General features: G+C 40.5%; 1 protein-coding gene across 1 annotated transcript in view; it reads right to left on the reverse strand.

The window, feature by feature from the left end:
- Positions 1 to 3,934: 3,934 nt before the first annotated feature.
- Positions 3,935 to 21,251, reverse strand: part of LOC139724813 (uncharacterized) — a 43,002-nt gene continuing 25,685 nt past the window's right edge. The window contains exons 3-8 of the mRNA XM_071635936.1: positions 16,878 to 17,175; positions 12,669 to 15,179; positions 7,772 to 7,875; positions 6,821 to 6,998; positions 5,924 to 6,006; positions 3,935 to 5,083 (exon numbers count right to left, since the gene is read on the reverse strand). Of these exons, the coding sequence (XP_071492037.1) occupies positions 4,743 to 5,083; positions 5,924 to 6,006; positions 6,821 to 6,998; positions 7,772 to 7,875; positions 12,669 to 15,179; positions 16,878 to 17,175 (3,515 nt within the window). The 3' untranslated portion in view covers positions 3,935 to 4,742. The remainder of the gene's footprint in view (positions 5,084 to 5,923; positions 6,007 to 6,820; positions 6,999 to 7,771; positions 7,876 to 12,668; positions 15,180 to 16,877; positions 17,176 to 21,251) is intronic.

Below are 21,251 nucleotides of genomic sequence, written 5' to 3' on the forward strand. Positions count from 1 at the left end.
TTGACGTATGACAGGGTTGATAGCCTGTAAAGAGCTGCAATCCTAGATACAAGTGATTAAAAGTCGAACCTGTCTTTCATGATTAATCAACAGCAATAACAAGACACAACAAAGGGGCAGGAAGTTACCGAAAGACCAAAGACGGCTGCTTAGTATGATTGTAAGGATAGTGTATGTGTAATGCATTCAAAGATCTCTCAAAGTTGTATTTGAAGAGTTTGTTTGCAAAAACCGATAAGTCCATATTTGCCAAATGGAGATATTTGCGAATAACGGTCAAGACAAATAAAGAGAATAATAAGAAATTTTCTGCTTCTGTTGACCATAACTTCAAAAATGTGCCTTTATGTGTAGTGACAAATATATCATTTAAAAGGTATTATTTTGTACTTTATGACAGAAAAATGGACTTATCGGTTTTTACGAACAAACTCTTCATTTATATAAAGTGTACTCAAATGCAATTTTGAGCAGCTTTTGCCTTGTCTTCCATTTCGTTTCGGCATACTAAATGGATTCGTCAGATTTTAGATACAGATACATAACTTTATACTCCCATCCATAAGAAGTACTCATATCAAATTGGTGATTATATTTCTACTCGTTGATTTCTCTTCTCTGATGGTCAGTGCAAGCAGGCGTGATACAAACTTCTGCTTGGTGTTTATATAAATTATGTCCACGTAAAGCATGGTATGCTTGCTCTTGCAAAGAGCGTGAAACTTGAAAAATCTTGAAAACTGATGCTAATGAATGCGAGATATATAGCTTATCTGAAGTGTTATTTTGAAGCGTACTTAATTTGCAAAGTACAACGTACATGTATTATTTAATCATCAGTCGAATACGGCTTCAGACTGTAGTAACATACAATATGAGAATTTACTGAAGGAAAATAGAAATATGTAAATATCATGCCCAAGAAATATTCCTGCATCGGCACGCGATTTTTGTCGTGATCATTAAAGGAAACTCCTTGTTCGATAGCAAGAGCAAAATTAATGTGAAGGACCTGTGATGGAAACGCCTTGATAATTTGTTGTGCATTCCCATTTTGTGAAAGTGTGAACAATTAAATGCAGATGCCACCAACGTACAGTAGATGAAGAAAAGAGTGGCGTTATTTGAAGCTATGACATCAATATTTTACACACCTAAAATAAGTGAATTACGACAACATCCACAGGAAGGCAACAACGGCCGACAAAACCCCCCACAAAAACAAACACAAACAAACAAAACAAAAACAAAAGAAAAACAAAAAACAAAAACAAAAACTCTACAAGACAGTCACATGTCACAGCTGCATTGTGTGTGTTGGCATCTACGCATCAAACTTTGATTGTCATTCCGAGTAATGACCATATATTGTGCAATACCATTTGCTGGCATTTTGAGCTGGTGGGCCTGGTGTGTTAGTATACAAATAATGACTGCTATGAGGGGCACAGTTAAAATTATGGGCCCAAGGTGATGTGAAAACCGTAACTATGCCCGAAGCGAACCAATCAGATGAGAGGATTCCAGAAATGAGGTATATAATATGAATTATAAGTCATACATATAGATATTATGCCCATATTATACAACACAATACTTGTGTGCGTTATGTATGTCTCGACATTAGCTGTGCCCTGGTGGCCCGGGGCCAATAAAGATAAATGTCGTCCCACCACATTTAAAAAGAAAGAAGGAAAGAAAAAAGAATGATATCTTTCAGTGGCCAGATCGGGGACTTGAGATTCACAATGGAATATGTTTTTTTTTTTTTTATTTCGGGCAGCCAGAATTTCAAATTTAGATATCTTAGTGGCCCTATAATGTCTATATATATATATATATATATATATATATATATATATATATATATAATGTATGTGTGTGTGTGTGTGTGTGAAAATATATTCATTTCAGAACGCAAACTTCCAATTCATGTAAATGTAGGCGCAAGAAGATTAGTTTTATAAAATATTGCATATTTTATTCAGTGAAAATGTTAAATAAGAATCATATGTACAATATATACACTTATGAATAAGGAAGCCATACTATTGTATTCACAGCATTTTCATATGAAATAGAAATATTTCTACTTGTATAGCGACGTCTGCATCGTTTCGTCGCAGGGGGCCGTCCCTTTTTTATGGCAATTTCCGTAACTAAGATGGAATACAGGAAAAAAAAAAAACCAACACATTTAATACTTCTCACATCTACATTGCACTTTTACACTGAAAGTTCATTTGAACTTGTGATTATTGCGTAATACTACAAAAAGTCAACATAATGCGTATGATAATAAGAGGTATTTTTTCGAGCTAGGTCACATCAGCATGGCTGCTTAACCTCGTTGGTAAGATAACTTTCTGAATTTGAAGTGCCGTTCAGATACAGTCATGTTTACTCTTTTTTTTTCTTTTTTCTTAACACCGTTATAATAACGAGGAATGATCAATTCTTCTACAACATTACGTTGATGAAAACACAATATAGCAATTTCATCGCTTATTGCTCTCTAGAAACTCTCTGCAGTAATAATGTTCATCTCATCTAAATCTTACTGTTTTCTTGTAATATTTTGCATAGAAAAATTGATGAATTCATTCGTAATAATTTCATGACATTTGACATTTGACATTAGTACGAATGTCTTATAACTCAGCCGGAAATTCTATCATAATATACAAATGTATAACTATCATTACCGTAAATCTGCCGACAATGCCACATGAATAAATGATGTGGGCAGATTAAACAACAAGAGAGCAAGATTTGACACTTTTGTGCCACATGATTAACAAAGAGGAATACTCTTCTTGATATGAACATTTTTTTCAACGTTACCTAGAAATCTTGTCAAATGGTTTTATGCGCATATTTGTATTTTACAGTATCTATAAGCATTTCTTGACTAAACGTTAGCATTGTTTTTCGTCCCTTCAGAAGAGGACATGAAGGAAATCGTATTCAAACAGACAGACAAACAAACAAAAGCAGATATTGTATACATACACAACAAAATAAACAGTGTGCGTGGCACTGTACCGTTGATGTTAAAAAAACCACAGAAATACGTTTTCAGCATCTTTTGAAAAACACTCCAAAGTACCAAAGCTTCAGAACTGCTCTTTTAACATTCATTAAGTCAACACTTTTTTTTCACTTACTCAGTGGGAAGCACATGTACATAACGCACAAATTGAATTCTGACTTTATACTGCTACCGGAGTGGGTGAGTATCGAACGGCCTGGCTTGAATTCCAATCACATTTTTTCCTTGTTAATTTTGCAGTGACTTACTTTCGAATTCCTGTGCTATCTCTTCAATCTTCAAAAGAAGAGTCCTCGGTAACAACTATCCTTCTTGGGCCAGCCCAAGACAATTTTCAAACAAACCAATCAAACTCTGTTAAAACCTACAGGGTCATGTGGTTGCTTTGCACGTACACGTCAGGACAAACACTACCAATAGACCAGGGCCCTGTTTCACAAAGCTGTTCGTAAAGCCAAGTGGGTTTCCTAATCATTGTTCATGTCATTAGCTAAAGTTGAAATTTGCAGATAATAATGATTATTCTTACATTTTAACACTCGTTTTTAGTTAAGGTGTATTTTTGTACCAATGTAGATGAAATAATTATTGACATACAGTCATCCTTTCTTAAAACGTAAGGGAAAAAAGAGCACATAATTATTGGCACTTCATATTCCAGTCTTTCGTAAAGTCATGTGTAACTTTACGGACAGCTGTATGAAACAGGGCCCAGCACTGACAGGATAGGTTTTGCTTTGACAATGATGGGCCAAAGACACCAGTTGATAAAAATGGAGTAAGATTCGATGCTAACATTGCTTATTCCAAATTAGAAAGGTACTTCCTTCTGCATTCTCTTTGCAGGAATATCATGGAAACACGCGTTACTTGGGATGTAGATAGCAAGCTTGGCATTTTCGTAGCAATACAAATATCCCATTACGTATCTCTTTTTTTCTTACAAAATATGGGAATTTTATCTCTTTTTTAATTTTGTATCTCGTGAAGTTAACAACGCAAAATTCCTACTAAACACGTATCGAACTGAGACTTGATAAAAATAAAGCAAAACAAAACAACGGACACATTAATTTGAATAAAAGACACCGACAACATAACACTTTAATCCTTTTTTTTTGTGTGTGTATGTGTGTGTGTCTTGTTCCTCATTGATCCATTACAAGTCTTTAGTGCGATCCATTCACAGAATGGATGGTCGCAATTACAGTAGGGTGCTGTGATTACAAACCCGAAACAAGGTGCCATGAATTCGGTGAGGCTAGGTTCGATCGCTTCGAGAACAATGATTAGGTCATGAATCATACACTATTGTGCACATTCTAGCAAATGACTGACGAATGGTCTCGCCTCATTTCGCCTCTTGTGGCGAAATTAATTAAATGTCTATGAGCTTGTCTATGATCATGCTTGTAAACGTTTTCTGGGATCGTTCAGTCGCCATGTGAATACGATAATTTCCTTCCGCGCGTGTTATGACCTCACACTCGCGTTCTTTGGAACACTGATTCATTGGAAAATTTTCAGCTGATACAGTTACACAGCACACCTTATACCAAGGAAAAAATTATGGTATTGCAGACAGGTAGATATTATTTTTTGTCAAATAGCATGACATTCTCAGTCTTTCTCTCCATTTTCCCCTCTTTTTTGTCATTTAATATGACTTCGACGCACGACAGAGAAGAGCTCATCTTGAAACGTGTACATTGTCCAGAGTTACATCGGGAGGTGGCGCTTGTGGCGCGTGCTCTGCGACGTCCGTTGTCGCCTTCGTCTCCGACGACGTCCGGTTCGGCGAGGTGGCACTGGTGCGGATCTTGCTCGGGTCGCGGGGGATCGGAACAGGTTTCTTGTGAGTACCGATAGAGGGCGCGCTCTTTCTGACATCGTACTCTTCTTCTTCGAGGCATAGTTTGCCGAAGGAGAAGTTGAAGATGGACGATGCGGTGCGTGACTGCCTGTCGGACTTGGCGATCAATGCCGACATACTCCTCCGTCGCTCCTCGGCAACCCGCGTCGCTAAAGCGCCTATACAAAGGAATTAGCATGAACAGAAAGCCACCTCATAAGCCAGGTTATGGTATGCATGTTGGCACACAGAATGATGTACAGAAATATACCTGGGATAAATTTGCTTTTGTGATTCATCGATTTTGTTCATTGATCTTAGACATGAAATAGGAAAGACATCGCCTCTGTCTGTTGGGTATAATAATAATAATTTAAATTTATAAAGCGCATAGTAATTAACGAAATTCTCTATGCGCTTGACATAACATAATACAATCGATCATGACATAACATATACAATCATCAATACTTGAACAGATAAGTTTTCAGTGCCTTCTTGAAAGAATCAAAGGAAGATATGCTTCTGATTGAAAGAGGTAATGAATTCCAAAGAGCGGGAGCTGATGATGTGAAGGATCGGTTACCATAATTATGTTTATGTGTTTACAGGATAGATGTTTACAGTATAATCAAGAAAGTGGAAGTTGCTTGTTATAATGACAAAAACTCAGAAGTGGCAATGATATCTTTGATAACTGCTGTCAACCTGAAAGGAAGAATAACAACAACATCAGTAGTATTACAACTACTGCTAATCATAATGGCAATGACAGCAACGACAGCATTTTAACAATTGGTCAAGCATGAAGAAAGCTTTCCACTTGGTGTTGAATAAAACACGATGTACACAGTAACCTACAAGACAAATTGATTAATGGACATGCTTGATAAGCCTATTGAATTCAAATCTTATCATGTCATCGTGACTTTTTAACGAAACTCAAAGTAGTTGAAACATAGTCACAGAAAAACCTTGCGTTTATGAAAAAAAAAATAAACGGTATTTCACAAACTCACCATTTGTTTTGGTTCTGTTTCTGTTGACGTCACCATTTTTCACATTACGCGACATATAAAGCTCGTCGTGCCGTTCGCCCGTCCTAAGAAGTGGAAGAAAAGGAAGAAAAAAAAAGTCGTGTAAGTTTGTTTTACAACAGAAAGGATACACAGACTAAAAAAAATAGTGTGTTCTTGAGTTCTTGTCATGGTGGAAAAGAAGAAGTAGAAAAAAATACTTTGTTAGTGGAGTCCGATGGAGTCCAATAATATAATAATCATTTATACTGAATTAGCCAAACGCTGGGTCAATTCGACTCACACTCATTTTAACACACAGTTTATTCTTCTCTCAGAAGGCAGGTCGTTGCTTTTAACGAGTTTAATATGTAGAATCTGATTAAAAAGTTGCGCTATCTTTTCATTAAAAAAGAGGTAAAATAAAATGCGATTAAATATTCCAAAACAGTCTGGAATAGTGTAATCCTTCTCATTGAATATTTACCGATCTTTTCCATTACAAACCATTATAACAAACTTTTGGAGTGAAACGCAATTTTCAGTTCCATTCTATAGTATTGTTACTTCCTTGCAGGGAATATAATTACCAAGTTTTGAGGAAATTATTGTCTTAATGTCTTTGATGGTCCAACATTACAAATATTAATCTGCTCGTAGAAATAACCGCACTGCAAGTTTTTCGCCTTCAAACGCATTCTCAGCCTCAATGTGCTCAGCAATAATCTGCAGAGAATAACATTCTCTCCTTTTCCAAAATAATTGCCGCTTGAAAGAAAAGAAAAGAAAGAAAAACAAAGCAAAAACAAACAAACAAACAAACAAGTTAACAAAACATTCACAATACTCATCAGGCTGTTTGCGTCTACACCATTAAGAATAAGAGTTACGTTCACTCACTCGTAGGTCCCGTGGTAAATAACCCGAAATCTGTGAGAAGCAACTAGCGTGAAGACGATCAGAACGATGATGGCTAGAGCGCCCCCAGCGATGATTGCGTACATAAAGAAAGGCGTTGGCTTGGTATCCCTCAGCTCCTGCGTGTGGACATCTCCGTTTGGATCCTTCGTCAAATTATCTCCCAGCAAGGGTTCTGCAAAGTGGTGTAACCAAAACATTACCAATAATTAAAATGCATCCATCTTACTGCAATATCGTAAAAACACACACACAAAAAAAGATTATTAGTAACAACTGTTACGGAAGCTGCAACTGTTGCAGAAAATGGTGATGATGGAAAATTATACAATGTAGCAGCAATAGAAATATTTCTACTGCTATATACTATTACTACTACTACCATTTATATTGATAATAATATTGATATGAAGAAGAACAAGACGAAAACACAAACGTAAGAGTAAGAGAAGACAAGGAGGGACAGTCTGTTACTGTAGAGGAATCAAATAATTTATGGCTATTAGGAAGGTATGAAGACTACGTTTTGCAAAAATAGTCTGAAAGTAATGAAAGTAATATTATGGGGGGGGGGGGTAGATGGTAAAAAAATGGAAACGCCATGTCCTTTTAAATTGAACTGAACTGAATTGAACATGTAAAAAATACCTAGCACTACTACGTTTGGAATGAAGGCACCTAATATTGCCTTCTAGTACAAGTTCGTGCGACATTGGCGTTACGGAGAACACGTACATGTAGTTAGTAACAAGTAACTCCAGTCAAGGCTACCTGTTCATTATGTCAGGGTTCGTATGGATGCCTTTTAAAGTGTGGCCTGGTACTGCATTTATGGAGCGGACCACCGAGGATGCCACGTGAATGACTGTACAATGACTGAACAAAATCTAACTATAGCAACCTAATCCCCAGCTTCACTTCCGAGGCACTCACTCTCGCAGGCACCTGTCCGCCCATCGCAGCCCTGACCTACGTCGCAGACGCACTCCTGCTTGCAGTCTTGCCCGTAGTAGCCCTGTGGGCAAGCCTTCTGACACCTGAGTGGAATTAAGGGGATTTGAAAAAGGAAAAAAAAGATGGTAAAGGAAGGTTAATGAAGAATACATTATAAATGTATAAGAATTGAATTATATACATACATACATACATACATACATACATACATACATACATACATGCATACACGCATATATTCGGACAGAGAGAGAGGTAAAAAAAAAGAGAGCAAAATAGTGTGAAACAGAAAACAAAAGCTAGAAAAGAACGGATAAGTATATGTAAACTGTTTTAAATCTATGAGCAATGCCAGACTTATGATACCACGGGTCACTGTCTATTTTAGTTTTGCAATAACAGCAAACACATGAATTTATATGAGTCGTGTGAGTCACTGCGTCGAGCATTGCCAGGTGTATTAAACAGGGACAATGTGTGTGTCATTCAGAAGCCATGTCTGTAGTTCCGCAAGGCAAATAACATAAACTTGGATCAGCAGATGGCAGACAAAAAAAATCTTTGAATGCGTGTTCGTGACAATGTTTTTTTCTTGTTTTACCATCACTCTCTTATTGATCTTTTCACAAGCGATTTAATGTCGGATACGGAATCGTTTATGGTCACTGAAAACGGAGCAAATTGACTCATGTAGAAATTAACTATTGTCCCTGTGCGCACTCGTCACAGGTTACCGGTTGTGCGTTTAACCCATCTCCTACCTGAGATTCTAAAAGCGGATTCTGCACACGAATCATCAGTTGCTGAAGGCAAAGGGTTAACCCTAAAACGGCCGGGGGGGGGGGGGGTGGGTGGGATGAATCAACCCCCTCGACATTATTTTTCCACGACCATTCCGCCGCGTGAATTTTTTTTTTGACCGCGCCGCTCGCTGACTTTTTACTATCAAGTCTCGCACAACTCATGACACCATTTTCGCAAAAATCGGGCATACTATTACGACGCTGCATGACGTTTTATACATGCTTGTCAGACCGAAAATGGCTCAAAAACGTGATTTTGTGTACAAAGTTTATGTAAATGGAGTTTTCTCACCTTATTCATAAAGATAATTATTTTCACTTTCATTGGCTGAAATCAATTTATTTTATCATAATTATGCTTGAAATAGGTTCTGTCATAAATTTGGTGGGAAAAATGACCAAAAAAAGTCGAAAAAAAGAAATACATAAGAAAATCATACAACATTACAATACATAAGAAAATAATTTTGAAACCAGATTTTTTTTTTCAAGTCCATTGTTAAGAATGCTACAAGGAAAATTATCACAAAAATTAGGATTCTATAGGAGCTTTACTTTCTGATTTAGAGCAAAATGTATTTTACGCATATCATATTAGCATTATTGATCTAAAAAAAAAATGAAAATCTCAATTTCTTTTCTTTTAGTTTGGTAAATTACGCCACAAGTAATGTATGTGCCAATTTTCATGGCGATTGCGCTATCAACGGCCGAAATCTCGCAGGGGGGGGGGGGGGGGGGGTTGATTCAACCCTCCCCCGGCCCCAGAACAGCCAAAAAGCCAGGCCTGGTTAGGGTTAAGGGAATAAAAACGCATCCACATTTTCTGTTAGTGTTTGCAACTGGTTCAGAGAGGATCACAGACCATTAGAGCCAGAAATGATCTCTGGCGAGCGGAATTGCGTTTCATACATACCCCGTGTATGTCCGTGTGGGAAAGGTGCAGAGGATGTTAAGTCTAGACGCTTTACTAGCGGAAGACAGAGGTAATCATTTATGCCCCATGATTACATCAACGATTGTCACGCCCTCCTATACCCTCGTAACAAGGAGATTATTCGGATGAAAGTATATTTTGATTGCAACAGTTCGATACAATAATGTTCCAATGATTTATTTCTTGCATGTGTTCCTATTCAAAACCATTGTCTGGTTAGCGTCCGTGTTTACGGTGTGTGCAGCACTCTTATAATGTCAAGCATTTTACCTTTTTTTTCTGTGCCTTGACACTAAACGCAATTTCATCTTTGGATTTTGCTTTTCACTCATTGACTTTCTTTCATACTCTGTGTTTATTACCAAACTAATTACACTGTAACTTGGTTAGCAATCGTGATGCTAATGTTTAGGCCTACTTTAACATTGAACGACCTTGTGATGTCAATGAGAGGATGCAAACAACATATTATTCAACTGACGATGTAAAACTCAAATTCATAATATATACCTAAATGATATTTATACATGTACATACTATTATGACATCACTTAACACGGCATCGAGTGTAAGTATTTAAAGTCTTGTAGTCTTAACTGAGGCGTCTTGTGCAAGAGTCATGTCAACTTTCAAAGATCTGACATATTGGACTTGACGGTCATATGGCTCTCCTTATAAAGGAGGAACTACGCCGACGAGATCCCGATATTATCAAACGCACATCGAGGAAACTACTTTAAGGTTACATGCATCCCGTAACGAATTAGCCGCCCTGGACACGGGGGATGCTGAGGGGGAAGTCGGGGGTTCACTTGGAGATCAACAGGATGATAGGACTTGAGATCAACATCATCCAAGTTGAAATATTATAACTCCGGAGATATCTCCATTGCTTTCTACCAGCAGTTAACTGGCCTTTGCATTACTTGAGGTCAATTCATCGACTGCTTTTCATTATCATTATCTTTATTCCTTGTAGAGCCAATTTCCTCCTCTCAAATTAAATTTCACGGGGGCGAGCTTTTCGTCTTTTACCTGGCTCCAACAGACGCATTTTTAAATAATGTGTCATCCGAAGAAGCAAATAATAAATACATTGTGTAAACGATGTGTGTGTGTGTGTGTGTGTGTGTGTGTGTTCAAAGTTTTATTACGGTTTTGCGCTTGATCGACAGACAAAAATCTGATTTAAAAACTATGCTTCCTAGGCAATATCACTCTGCCACTTATCGTAATTCAAGCAAATTGAGACACTTCACAAAATTTAGTTCAGGTGGAGAGATGTTCAGTTTAAGAACCAAATGAAAAACAGACAAACAAACAAACAAACAAACAAACAAACAAACAAACACTGTACCCTATCTAGGCTACCCTGTCAAAAAAAAAAAATGTCAATGTCAGTCGATTGTTTAATAGGATCTCTTGTGAATACCTCAAATTAGCTATATTCATCTTGTGATCAAGATGTAGTTTACCTTATCCTCCTTGCCTATATACTTTGTCCGTAATAACAATTTTATAATGATGATAATAATTATAACCATAATGATGGCAATGATAATAACGGGGTATTTAGATAATTATTTGGGCAATTCCGCAGTTAGGTGGACATGACATGGATAGAAGAAATGTGCCTCTTTATCTTACTCTTTAATTTAGGTATCAACTAATGCCGTGGATGTTCACCAATCACTAAGGTCTTTCAAATTCAGTAGATTTTATTTTTCATAATTCATTGATTTTGCGAGATCTAAAACCATCATTTAAAATGTACATGTGGGACTGGGGATGCTGAAATTCACTTAAATACAAATTACAGTGGGTTGCTTTGAAATTTTTTCCTCAAATTTTTGCTAAAAGGTAAAAGATGAATACATTTAAATATTCCAGAAGTCATGTGACATTTTGTTGATTACAAAAGGGTGAAATGGCCTGCGGAATTACTCCGGACAAATGTAACGTTACTAACCGTAACGTTACTAACCATGCATTTGGGGTCTAGCTAATAAATCATCGGTCGAACTGCTAAAAATATTTGTTTGAACATTGTCATGACGCAATAATTGAAATTAATGCAACACTTTGTTTTAAGTAACTTGAAATTTTGCACACTTTTTGTTTCAAGACATTGATTTTTTTGTCATGTCCTTTTTTCGTAACGTTACTAACCAGCCCTTTTAGTTGCCATAGCAATTCTAATATTTATTGGATTGTACTCATTCTTTTCTATATCATAGACCTAGGAAGGATGAACATATTCTAAAATGATTTTGACTTGAAATGAATAAATGGTGATTTAGTAGTAAAAATAAATATCTAAATTTCTTTAAATGTAACGTTACTAACCGCGGAATTGCCCATTTTCATTTCGTATGTTGGGATTTATTCTGTGCCTCAACGGATGTACATTGTATATGAGCACCCTTTTCACGATAGATCGGGAGGGGAATCATAATGAAAACGTTGTTTTTTATTTATTCTTTTTTAAAGAAACTGACAAGTGGAAACTAATGCGTGAAAAGGGAGACGACTTTTAGCAAATCACAAATCCCGTTCGTACATCTCATGAATGGGGTTACCTTCTGAAGGTCAAGTTACGCACGCTACAGTGTCATTCAATTTGCTTTCTTGTTATTGACACTTTTCTTGTTTCTGTCAATTATCAGACGGTCTTCTATTCTGTTTGTAACACAAATCTCGACGTACTTTACCTTCTGCAAAAGTAAACTCTCCTCTTGTATTTGCTGTATGAAGGTGACGGGAAGACGCTATAGGCAGTCAATTTAAATAACAGGATATTCAGAACTTCTTGTCTTCGTTTCATTTTTTTTTTCACAGCCAGTCCCGGGAGTAAATTCAAATAAAATTTGACAGTAATGACGATCTTCTGACATGTTTGCAACGTAAGAGTTCCAGTCCGGAAGTAGATCCCTTGCTCACCTGAAATAACGCGGTGCAATCTGTCTATGTTTATTACTTCGACAAGCAGGTAATATCCGTGACAAAATCATTCAGGAAGTGGAAGCAACCTCGATTAACAGTGGATGATCGTTCCTGTGTTTGAGTGTGTATGTGTGTATAATGTGTGTGTGTATCTGACGGATTGTTATGTTTTGTTATCGATGCATGGACTCACCGACTGCCGTGATATCCAGGTGTGCAGACGCAGTTTCCCGTTACATGATGACAGACGCCGCCATGTTGACAGTCTGGACATTTCCGTAGGCAGCCAGCGCCGTACCATCCACTGCTACAGGTGACGTTGCAGTGCTTTCCCCGCCAGCCCCGTTCACACTGACAGCCGTGGACGTGGTGACACGACCCGTGTTCACACTGGCACTCCTCGACGCAACCGGCGCCGAATAAACCGTTGGGACAAGTTTGGTTACAGAATCTGCCTCTCCAGCCGGGTCCACACTGGCACCCTGTGATGGGATCACACGTGCCATTATTCTGACAGTCACACTTCTCTTCGCATCTCTCACCGAAGAAGCCCTCTGGGCAATGGTCCTGACAGTCTACGCCAGTCCAACCTGGGTGACACACGCAGCCAAGCTCGTGGTGGCATTCCCCATTCCCACCACATCGGCACACTTGAGAACATCCTGTACCGTAGACCCCTTCAGGGCACCTGTTTTCACACCGTTGTCCTTCCCATCCAGGCGGGCAGACACATCCGACTGCTGGATGACACTGCCCGTTGTTACTGCACTCACAAACATGTTGACAATTGACCCCATAATATCCCTGCTCGCAAGATCGACTGCAGTTCTCGCCCTGCCAGCCCGCCTTGCAAATGCATCCGATGACGGGATCGCAAATCCCGCCATTCTCGCAGGCGCACTCGTCGGAGCAATTGTCCCCATAATACCCGGATGGGCACGTTTCGTTGCATATGGCACCGATTAGTCCGCGCGGACATCTGCATGACCCGGTAAAAGGGTCACAGGTGGCGTTATTGAGGCATGCGCACTGCGCTACGCACCCTTCACCGTAATACCCTGTGGGGCATCGGTCTTGGCAGAACTGACCAGTCCACCCTGGTGGACATGAGCAAGATCCATCTAAAGGATGACAGCGTCCATCATTTTGACACAAACACCTCTCGCTGCAGAAACTTCCGTAGGAATTTTCTGGACAGACATCTTCACATGTCCTACCCGTCCACCCTGGACGACAGACACAGGTGCCGTCTTGAGGCAAACATCTGGCACCGTTCGCGCATGCGCATGTTTCTGTGCAGTTACTCCCAAACCGACCTGGGGGGCAAGGTGAATCACAATGGGAGCCATACCATCCCTGTAAACAATGACATTGCCCTGTGATTTTATCACAAGGCGCACTATTCTGGCATAAACATACATTCTGACAATCCTGTCCGTAGTACCCTTCATCACAAGTCATTTCACAATGAACTCCTCTGAATCCAGGTGAGCAAGAGCATGCACCATTTACAGGATCGCATAAACCCCCGTTTTGACAAGTGCACGTTTCAGCGCATCCGACGCCATACGTGCCTTCAGAGCAATGTAACTCGCAGTGACTGCCTTGGTATCCTGCAGTGCAATAGCAGGTACCGTTTCCAGGATCGCAGGTGGCACCATTGTTGCATTCGCACATCTGCGTGCAGCCGTCACCAAAGAAACCTTGATCGCAAGGGTATTGACACCACTGGCCGACCCATCCAGGAGCACACTTACAGCTGCCATCTCTTGGATCGCACCCTGTTGCGTGTAGACATTCACATCGCTGAGCACACTCGTGCCCGTACGTTCCCGCGGGACAAGTTTCGTTACATTCTAGACCCGTCAGTCCCGGCGGACACTTGCATTCGCCTGTCACGTGGTCACAGCGAGCATCCTGCTCACATGGGCATAGCGACAGACAGCTGTTTCCATAGAAACCTTCATCACAAGCCCTGTTGCATGTTTCCCCAACCCATCCCGGTTGACACTCGCAGACCCCAGTCACTGGGTCGCAGCGGCCACCGTTTTCACACTGGCAAGTATGCGCACAATTCCGGCCGAAAAGGCCTTCGGGACACGGTTGGTCGCATCGTTCCCCTATGAATCCATCAAAGCAATTGCATTCCCCAGTCACATGATCGCATTCGCCATTCTCACACCGACATCTTCCCCCACATTCGTCTCCATAAGAGCCTTCCGGACAGGCCAAGTGACAGAAGCGGCCCGTCCATCCCGGAGTACATTGGCACTGTCCAGTCATGTGGTTGCATTGAGCACCGTGCTGGCAAGTGCAGGCCCGCTTACACCCGGGTCCGTAGCGTCCCGCCTGGCACGGCAAGTCGCAATGGCGCCCCATCCAACCGGACCTGCAGTAGCAGGAACCATCGATACTACTGCATCCAGCGCCGTTCAGGCAGACGCACTCGTTCACGCATCCCAGTCCGTACCAGCCCCAGGGGCACATCTCCGAACAATCCCGACCCTTCCATCCCGGTCCACATGTACAAGTCCCATCGACGGGGTCGCACTGCCCGTTGTGGAGGCAGGTGCATCGCTGGAGGCAGTTCTCACCGAAGAACCCCTGAGTGCACCTGGTTTCGCATTGGTCTCCCGTCCAGCCGGCTGGGCAGCTACACGTGCCGTTTGTTCCCGTGCAACTACCGCCATTTAGACAGTCACATCTGCAAAAGATAAAGATGGTAGTATTTTAAAACTTACTACATTTTTTTTTTTGATAGAGTGGGGACGTTTTTTTTTTTTTCCCGATATGGCATAAAGTTGAAGAAGAAAACGCTCCAGGATGATTTCTCCACGAGCTAAGACATGGAGTATCACATTAAGATTAGTCACCCAGCCTCATCTTATCAGGAATGGATGAGAGGATTACCTTGTTTATACTAAGATGACACATTTTTATGCTTTAGAACTCTCAGTCAACTCAATGTACTCTCTCAGAAGCAATGATTTCCCCCAAACAGAAACGGAACAGCAATATCTCTACCCCCCCCCCCCCCCTTGGGAACAAGGGACACATCATAATGGTTTGGTATCGACGTCAATGTCGATGATGACTAAACTGTAATTGAGAAAGCTCAAGTATTCTTCTACCTTTCCAGCTCTTGCATCACACGACTATTCCTTCCGTTCAAACCTGGCAGCTTGTATAGTGATGTATACAATATCAAACAAAACAAAATGGTCACAAGACGACACATTGTAGTTATGTGCTATGAAATAGTTCAAGAGTGTTCATTCAATTTCATGAGGTTTTGAAAATAGATTCAGAATTGCATGGCTGGTAAAACGAAAAAAAAGAGTTCCCCTTTCACGCATATCATTTACAGTTAGTTCAACGGGACATTGAACTGATATTCAAATTTATTCATGATCAGATTCCAAGATGATGTGTTCCAATCTGGATACCCCATGAGTTGATTTGCGTCATCTCCGAACCATTCGTATTGGTAGCCTGCAGCAATGATGGATTATCTCAGCCGGAGTGCCAAGTCGGTCATTAACATCATTCCTTCACCCCTAGTCACTGTTACGAGCTTTCATCGCCAGCCAGAAAGTGACCTTGACACTTGATTAATTACATCTTACTGCTTAAACCATTGCTTGCAGGAAGCGGACGTGTCATGTATTAGGTCAATTGGAATAACATTAAATGATATTTTTGACCCATCCTGCAAGGATAAATGTCGGTGTTTCCACTTGTCCCAGAAATGACGTCCGCTTTAAGTATGATTTGATTACATTATGGTCTGTTTTCGTTCTTGTTTGTCTGCTTTTCTTTGAGAAAAAAAAGAAACAAACACTCTACAAAAACATGTTTCGAATGGATTCACATCATGAAAAGACTTCGAGGAATCACTTTTCAGTCTTGGCCGGTGATGGGAAATGGTGGTATGCCTTATAACTTGTTTTCAGTGATATAAAGGGTCAAGACAGCCAGCTCGATTGCGGATGTGTGGGTGTGACAGAGAGATACATTTTAGCGAAGTCTGATGGATCCACTCTGAAATCCTAATCGCAGATATACAGTTGGCTTCGGATTGGCAGTGCACTGAAGGCAATGTATTGTGGAACGTGAACGCGTTAGTAGTCTTCTTGAGACCAGAAATCCATCTTCAGAGCAACGATGCAAGACTTTTACCCCTTTTATGCTATCTCGAATGTCTTCGACTAATTCTGTTTTGCTGCCTATGATTATGATTTGCTCTATCTTGTCCAGTGTATGGTGGGTATTCCTACAATACTTCGTGAATGTCAGTGGAGAACTTGACAAGCGAAAAAGATGAGACATACAATAATGCTTCACTCAAGAAGATATGACCAAGTAGAGATCAACCAGTATAAAGAACTAAGATGATGTGTACCTGATATCGCAGTTATCCCCGACGTAGCCTTCCGGACACTGCACATCACACCGTTCGCCAGTCCAGCCTTGCTGACATCGGCACGATCCCACCACGCTGTCGCAAGTCGCCGCGGCCGGGCAGCGGCATACTCCCGCGCAGTTCTCGCCATACCGCCCTTCTTCGCACGGGAGCTCGCACCGCGCTCCGGTCTTTCCCGCAGGACAATTGCAAGTTCCCGTCACTCGGTCGCACGTCGCTGAGGGTGGACAATTGCATCTACCTTGACACGCCAGACCCCATGTTCCTCTCCAGCAGGCTACAGAGATCAAAGAATGAGAACGATTAAAGGGAGAGAGAGAAGAGGGAGAGGGAGAAGGGGAAGATAGAGAGGGAACGAAAGAGAGTAAAATGGCAGAGACGGGAGATTACTTGTATTTTAGAACTCGTATTTTAGAGGGCAAACGTTAAATGAACAATCAAACCCGTCTCGCAGTTCATCATGACTTAGTATGATCTTGACTTCATTTTTAATTCTACAAGAATAACAACAATAACATCCACATGGTAGACGATAGAGTAAAACCATCAAAAAAAAAACCAAACAAACAAAAGATCCTGCGCCATTGACAGATAATGTTCATTTCACAAAGAATTTGAACTTTGAACTCTGAAAAGTGTTTGAACAAGGCATGTGTTATAACATTTATTGTGGGAACGCCAGCAAACCGTTGCGAAGTATAAGCAACAACAGTAACACAAATTTTGTCAAGCTGGAATGACCGACAAAATAGCCACATCATGGCACAATCTTTGGCGTAATTACTTAATGAGTGCTAATTGACGAAATTAAACCTGCCTTCATGCAGATCGTCGTGTAAGTTTTTAAATCCAACATATTCATCCAGCCAAATAACCTCAACAAGGTGACGGAAAGGGAAATGTTGGTCGGTAGGGTTAAATTAGTCACAGACACTTGTGCTTGTGGGGGCCAAAAGATGAAAGATATTCAACATTTCCCTACTTGACTGATATATAGCAGGCTATTTTAATAGATTTCTAAGTACAAAGGCACAGTCGATGGAGAACAAAGGGAGAAAAATTAATGTGAAACTTTTTTTTTTTCGGAGAAATGTTCATTAAGCTAAGGTTTCGTTCTATCATTGACAGTACGATAATGATGACAAAATCTTATTGATTATAAGAATGTATATATGATACATGTGCGTGATTGGCGCGCACGCGTGTGAGTATGTGTGTGAATGAGTGTGTGCGTGTGTGTGTGTGTGTGTGCGTGTGATAAGTAGAGCTTGCACATTATCAGTGGAAAAAAAAACTATTTTGTCTGTGCAACTCACATCAACGTCACATGACATTAGTATTACGATCGCTTTAAAAGGCAATTCAGTTGAAACCGATACTCTATTGCTTAGGTGATGAGTGAAAAGAAAAATAAAAACAAATGCAAAAACAAATGTTGAAAGTCGATAAATGTTGTATTCATCATGCTTGGCACATACGAAAATTTTGATAAGCCTGTTATGACTACGTTATAATGTAGTCTTCGATATGATGACGTCTCATGGTGTCATGAGACAGTGTTGGCTCGACGCTGAAACTTGAGTCATTCTTACTTCCTTTCATCTGAGAATATTCTCAATCTATCCGATAATATGACTATGATGACCTGAGCATGGTCACGTGGTATCTCCTCTTAGTTTATCTGTCCACTGTGAATTTACATGTTAGTAATATAAACCGCCAAGGAGGCTTCATTCTTTTTCTTTGGATTTTGTCTGTTTTTTGTTTTTTTGGTTTTTTTTTTACTACACACCTTTGGGCGGTCTTTCATCACCTTTCATCAGCTTGACTGTCTACCTGATTTGAGCGAGAAACGATGACCTCATCGGCCAACGGCGCAAATTAAAGCCCCTTATTCACACACACACACACACACACACACACACACACACACACACACACACACTCTACAATACAAACACACATACAGACGCAGACACACAACGCCAAACCAAACGACACGAGTTCTAATGCTACCAAAAAGAAAAAAAAAAAGGTCAATGCATTTCGCAGTGTGAGGTTAGCCCAATTTTCATTTTCCGTTTCACTACAATGTGGCTTTGTTCTATGCCTGGTGGAATTTCAGAGAGGAAACGCCTAATTTATTTTCTTAGGACTTACAGCCTGCATGGTGACTGCATACCTGGGTGAATGATTCGATCAGACCACCAGGTGGCAGTAGAGGGATCCACACACACACACACACACACACACACACACACACACACACACACACACACAAAGAGAGAATATAAATTCACAAAATCGACAACAAATACATTTCATCAAGGTACGAATGACTCACTGGATTAAACCCTACACAACCACGTTTTCCCTCTCTCCCTTCATCTTTTGTTATCATTGCCGGGAACGATTAGGATAATGGTCAACTTACGAGTGACCTGTGTTTGGACATGGAGACCTACCGCGTTTTTATGACAAATCATGTGCCACTTGTTGACGATAAGCTATCTAAGCCCCGCGTGGGGTTAAAAGGGCAAAATGTGGGCTACAATGTCATGAGTCACACGGTCACCCCACTCAACCCCTTTAGGGCCACAAAAATGAGGCTTATCTCTTGATTTCTCATCATTTATCGCACACCTATGTTTCTGGAATATCCGTAGGTAGTGCTTCACTCTCTAGTAACCACACAGCTTTCGCTCTATAGACAAATTGTTGGGATTCCCCTAAAGCCCTGTCGCTGTACAGAAGTTTGCGCACGGCGGCGGGACGTGCTTCGCACAACGTCTGGTCGGGCTGTAAGGATTCCCCTGAACAGAACGACACTTACATGGCGAATACTATGTTGATGCAATCAAAACGCTGAAAGTTTAGAACAGGAACACCTAACGTCTATCATGTCTCGAAGCGCCGTTTTCGACCTAGATTTCATTCCGGGTATCTCTTCATGCATCCCCCCCCCCCCCACACACACAATAATTTCTCACTATACAATGGATCCTCATGACTGCAAGTAATATTTTGGTATTATCATAAGCAGAAAGCAGTCTGGCTCCACATTACAATGATTAATGCAAAGTTAGGAGACTCGGTTGATTGAGAAGAACTCAGATATAAGATGTTTCAAAGCAAACAGTTGAGACTTGGATCACATTATTTTCCGAATAGAAATAACTATGAATAGTGTTTTAGAAATATTTTTCTTTTTTTGGTTGTGCAAGGAGAAGTTTTATAATTATGGTTTTATACGGCTCACAATTGCGTTACATGTTTAATACGTTACACGCTTGGCAGTATTTCTTCATTATCTTTCTCAAAACTGTGTTTGTGTAGTAGCCAACCTTCATAATAAAAATGTCATTTCTGATGTAATTTATGAAAACACGGAGAAAATAGAAATAAATGGAATCATTAGAAAAACTCAGTCTTCATGAAATTCCGAGCAAACTCGAGCTGTGAGACTGGGAGATTCAGGCCAGAGGAGCTCCTACGCCCCCATCCCTCTGCTATATTTAGTCCTCCGTCAAGTTAATCACCGGCTTGGACTAGGGCTGGAAGGAATAAATCTATAATGTCCTGTCACCGATCGTAAACTGTGATCAATTGGGATGATACGCTATACCCCATCCGAACACGGATCCTCTTTTCCTGTTTGTAGCGTGTCTACGCAAATAATGCCAACTTTATACGACAACACGACTCCTTTCGTCTGATATTTTGTTCGAGGATCGTTCAGTTCCCATTTTGCTCTCCATCATATTCTCCCACGACTTCGCCCCATATATTATGCGCATGTATCTATATTGACATCAGATAAGATATAGCTGAGGAATGCAAAATGGAGCCGCACCTTGTTTTGACAACGAGAAATTACAGAGAGAGAAAAAAAAAACACCAAGAGGGAATGTTCAGGGGTTCCCCTGGAACTTCCTGTTATCTTCCGTTAATACTTCAGTCGACATCCCGTCACGTGATACACATGGAAGCTATTACTCAAACGCCAATTAAGCAAAATAATGTGTATTACTCTACGTACGTTTTCAAGGGGCACCCTGTCAATAGCTCGCCACCTTATACTAGCAGGCCACGATTCTCTACTGACTCTAGCATAATACCTGGACTGGCTTGTACGCTGCGTCTTGCCCACCCGCCCTTCCATTGATCTGAAGGCTACATAGCACAAGCAGTGGAGGAAAGGAGCAAGGATATTGGGAGAATCATGCCATTTCCCCATCACCAAATCCATTCGGCTGTGTGGGTCTACTTTCCACACTGAATTGAAATGGCATGACATTTCTTGTGTACCTCCTCGGGAGAAGAAAATTAACAGATGACTTTGCAGAGAGTCAA

This window comes from Diadema antillarum, unplaced genomic scaffold (genome assembly GCF_040938485.1).
Source record: "Diadema antillarum isolate AM-2024a unplaced genomic scaffold, OU_Dant_1.0 scf00000231, whole genome shotgun sequence".
Taxonomy (NCBI): Eukaryota; Metazoa; Echinodermata; class Echinoidea; order Diadematoida; family Diadematidae; genus Diadema; species Diadema antillarum.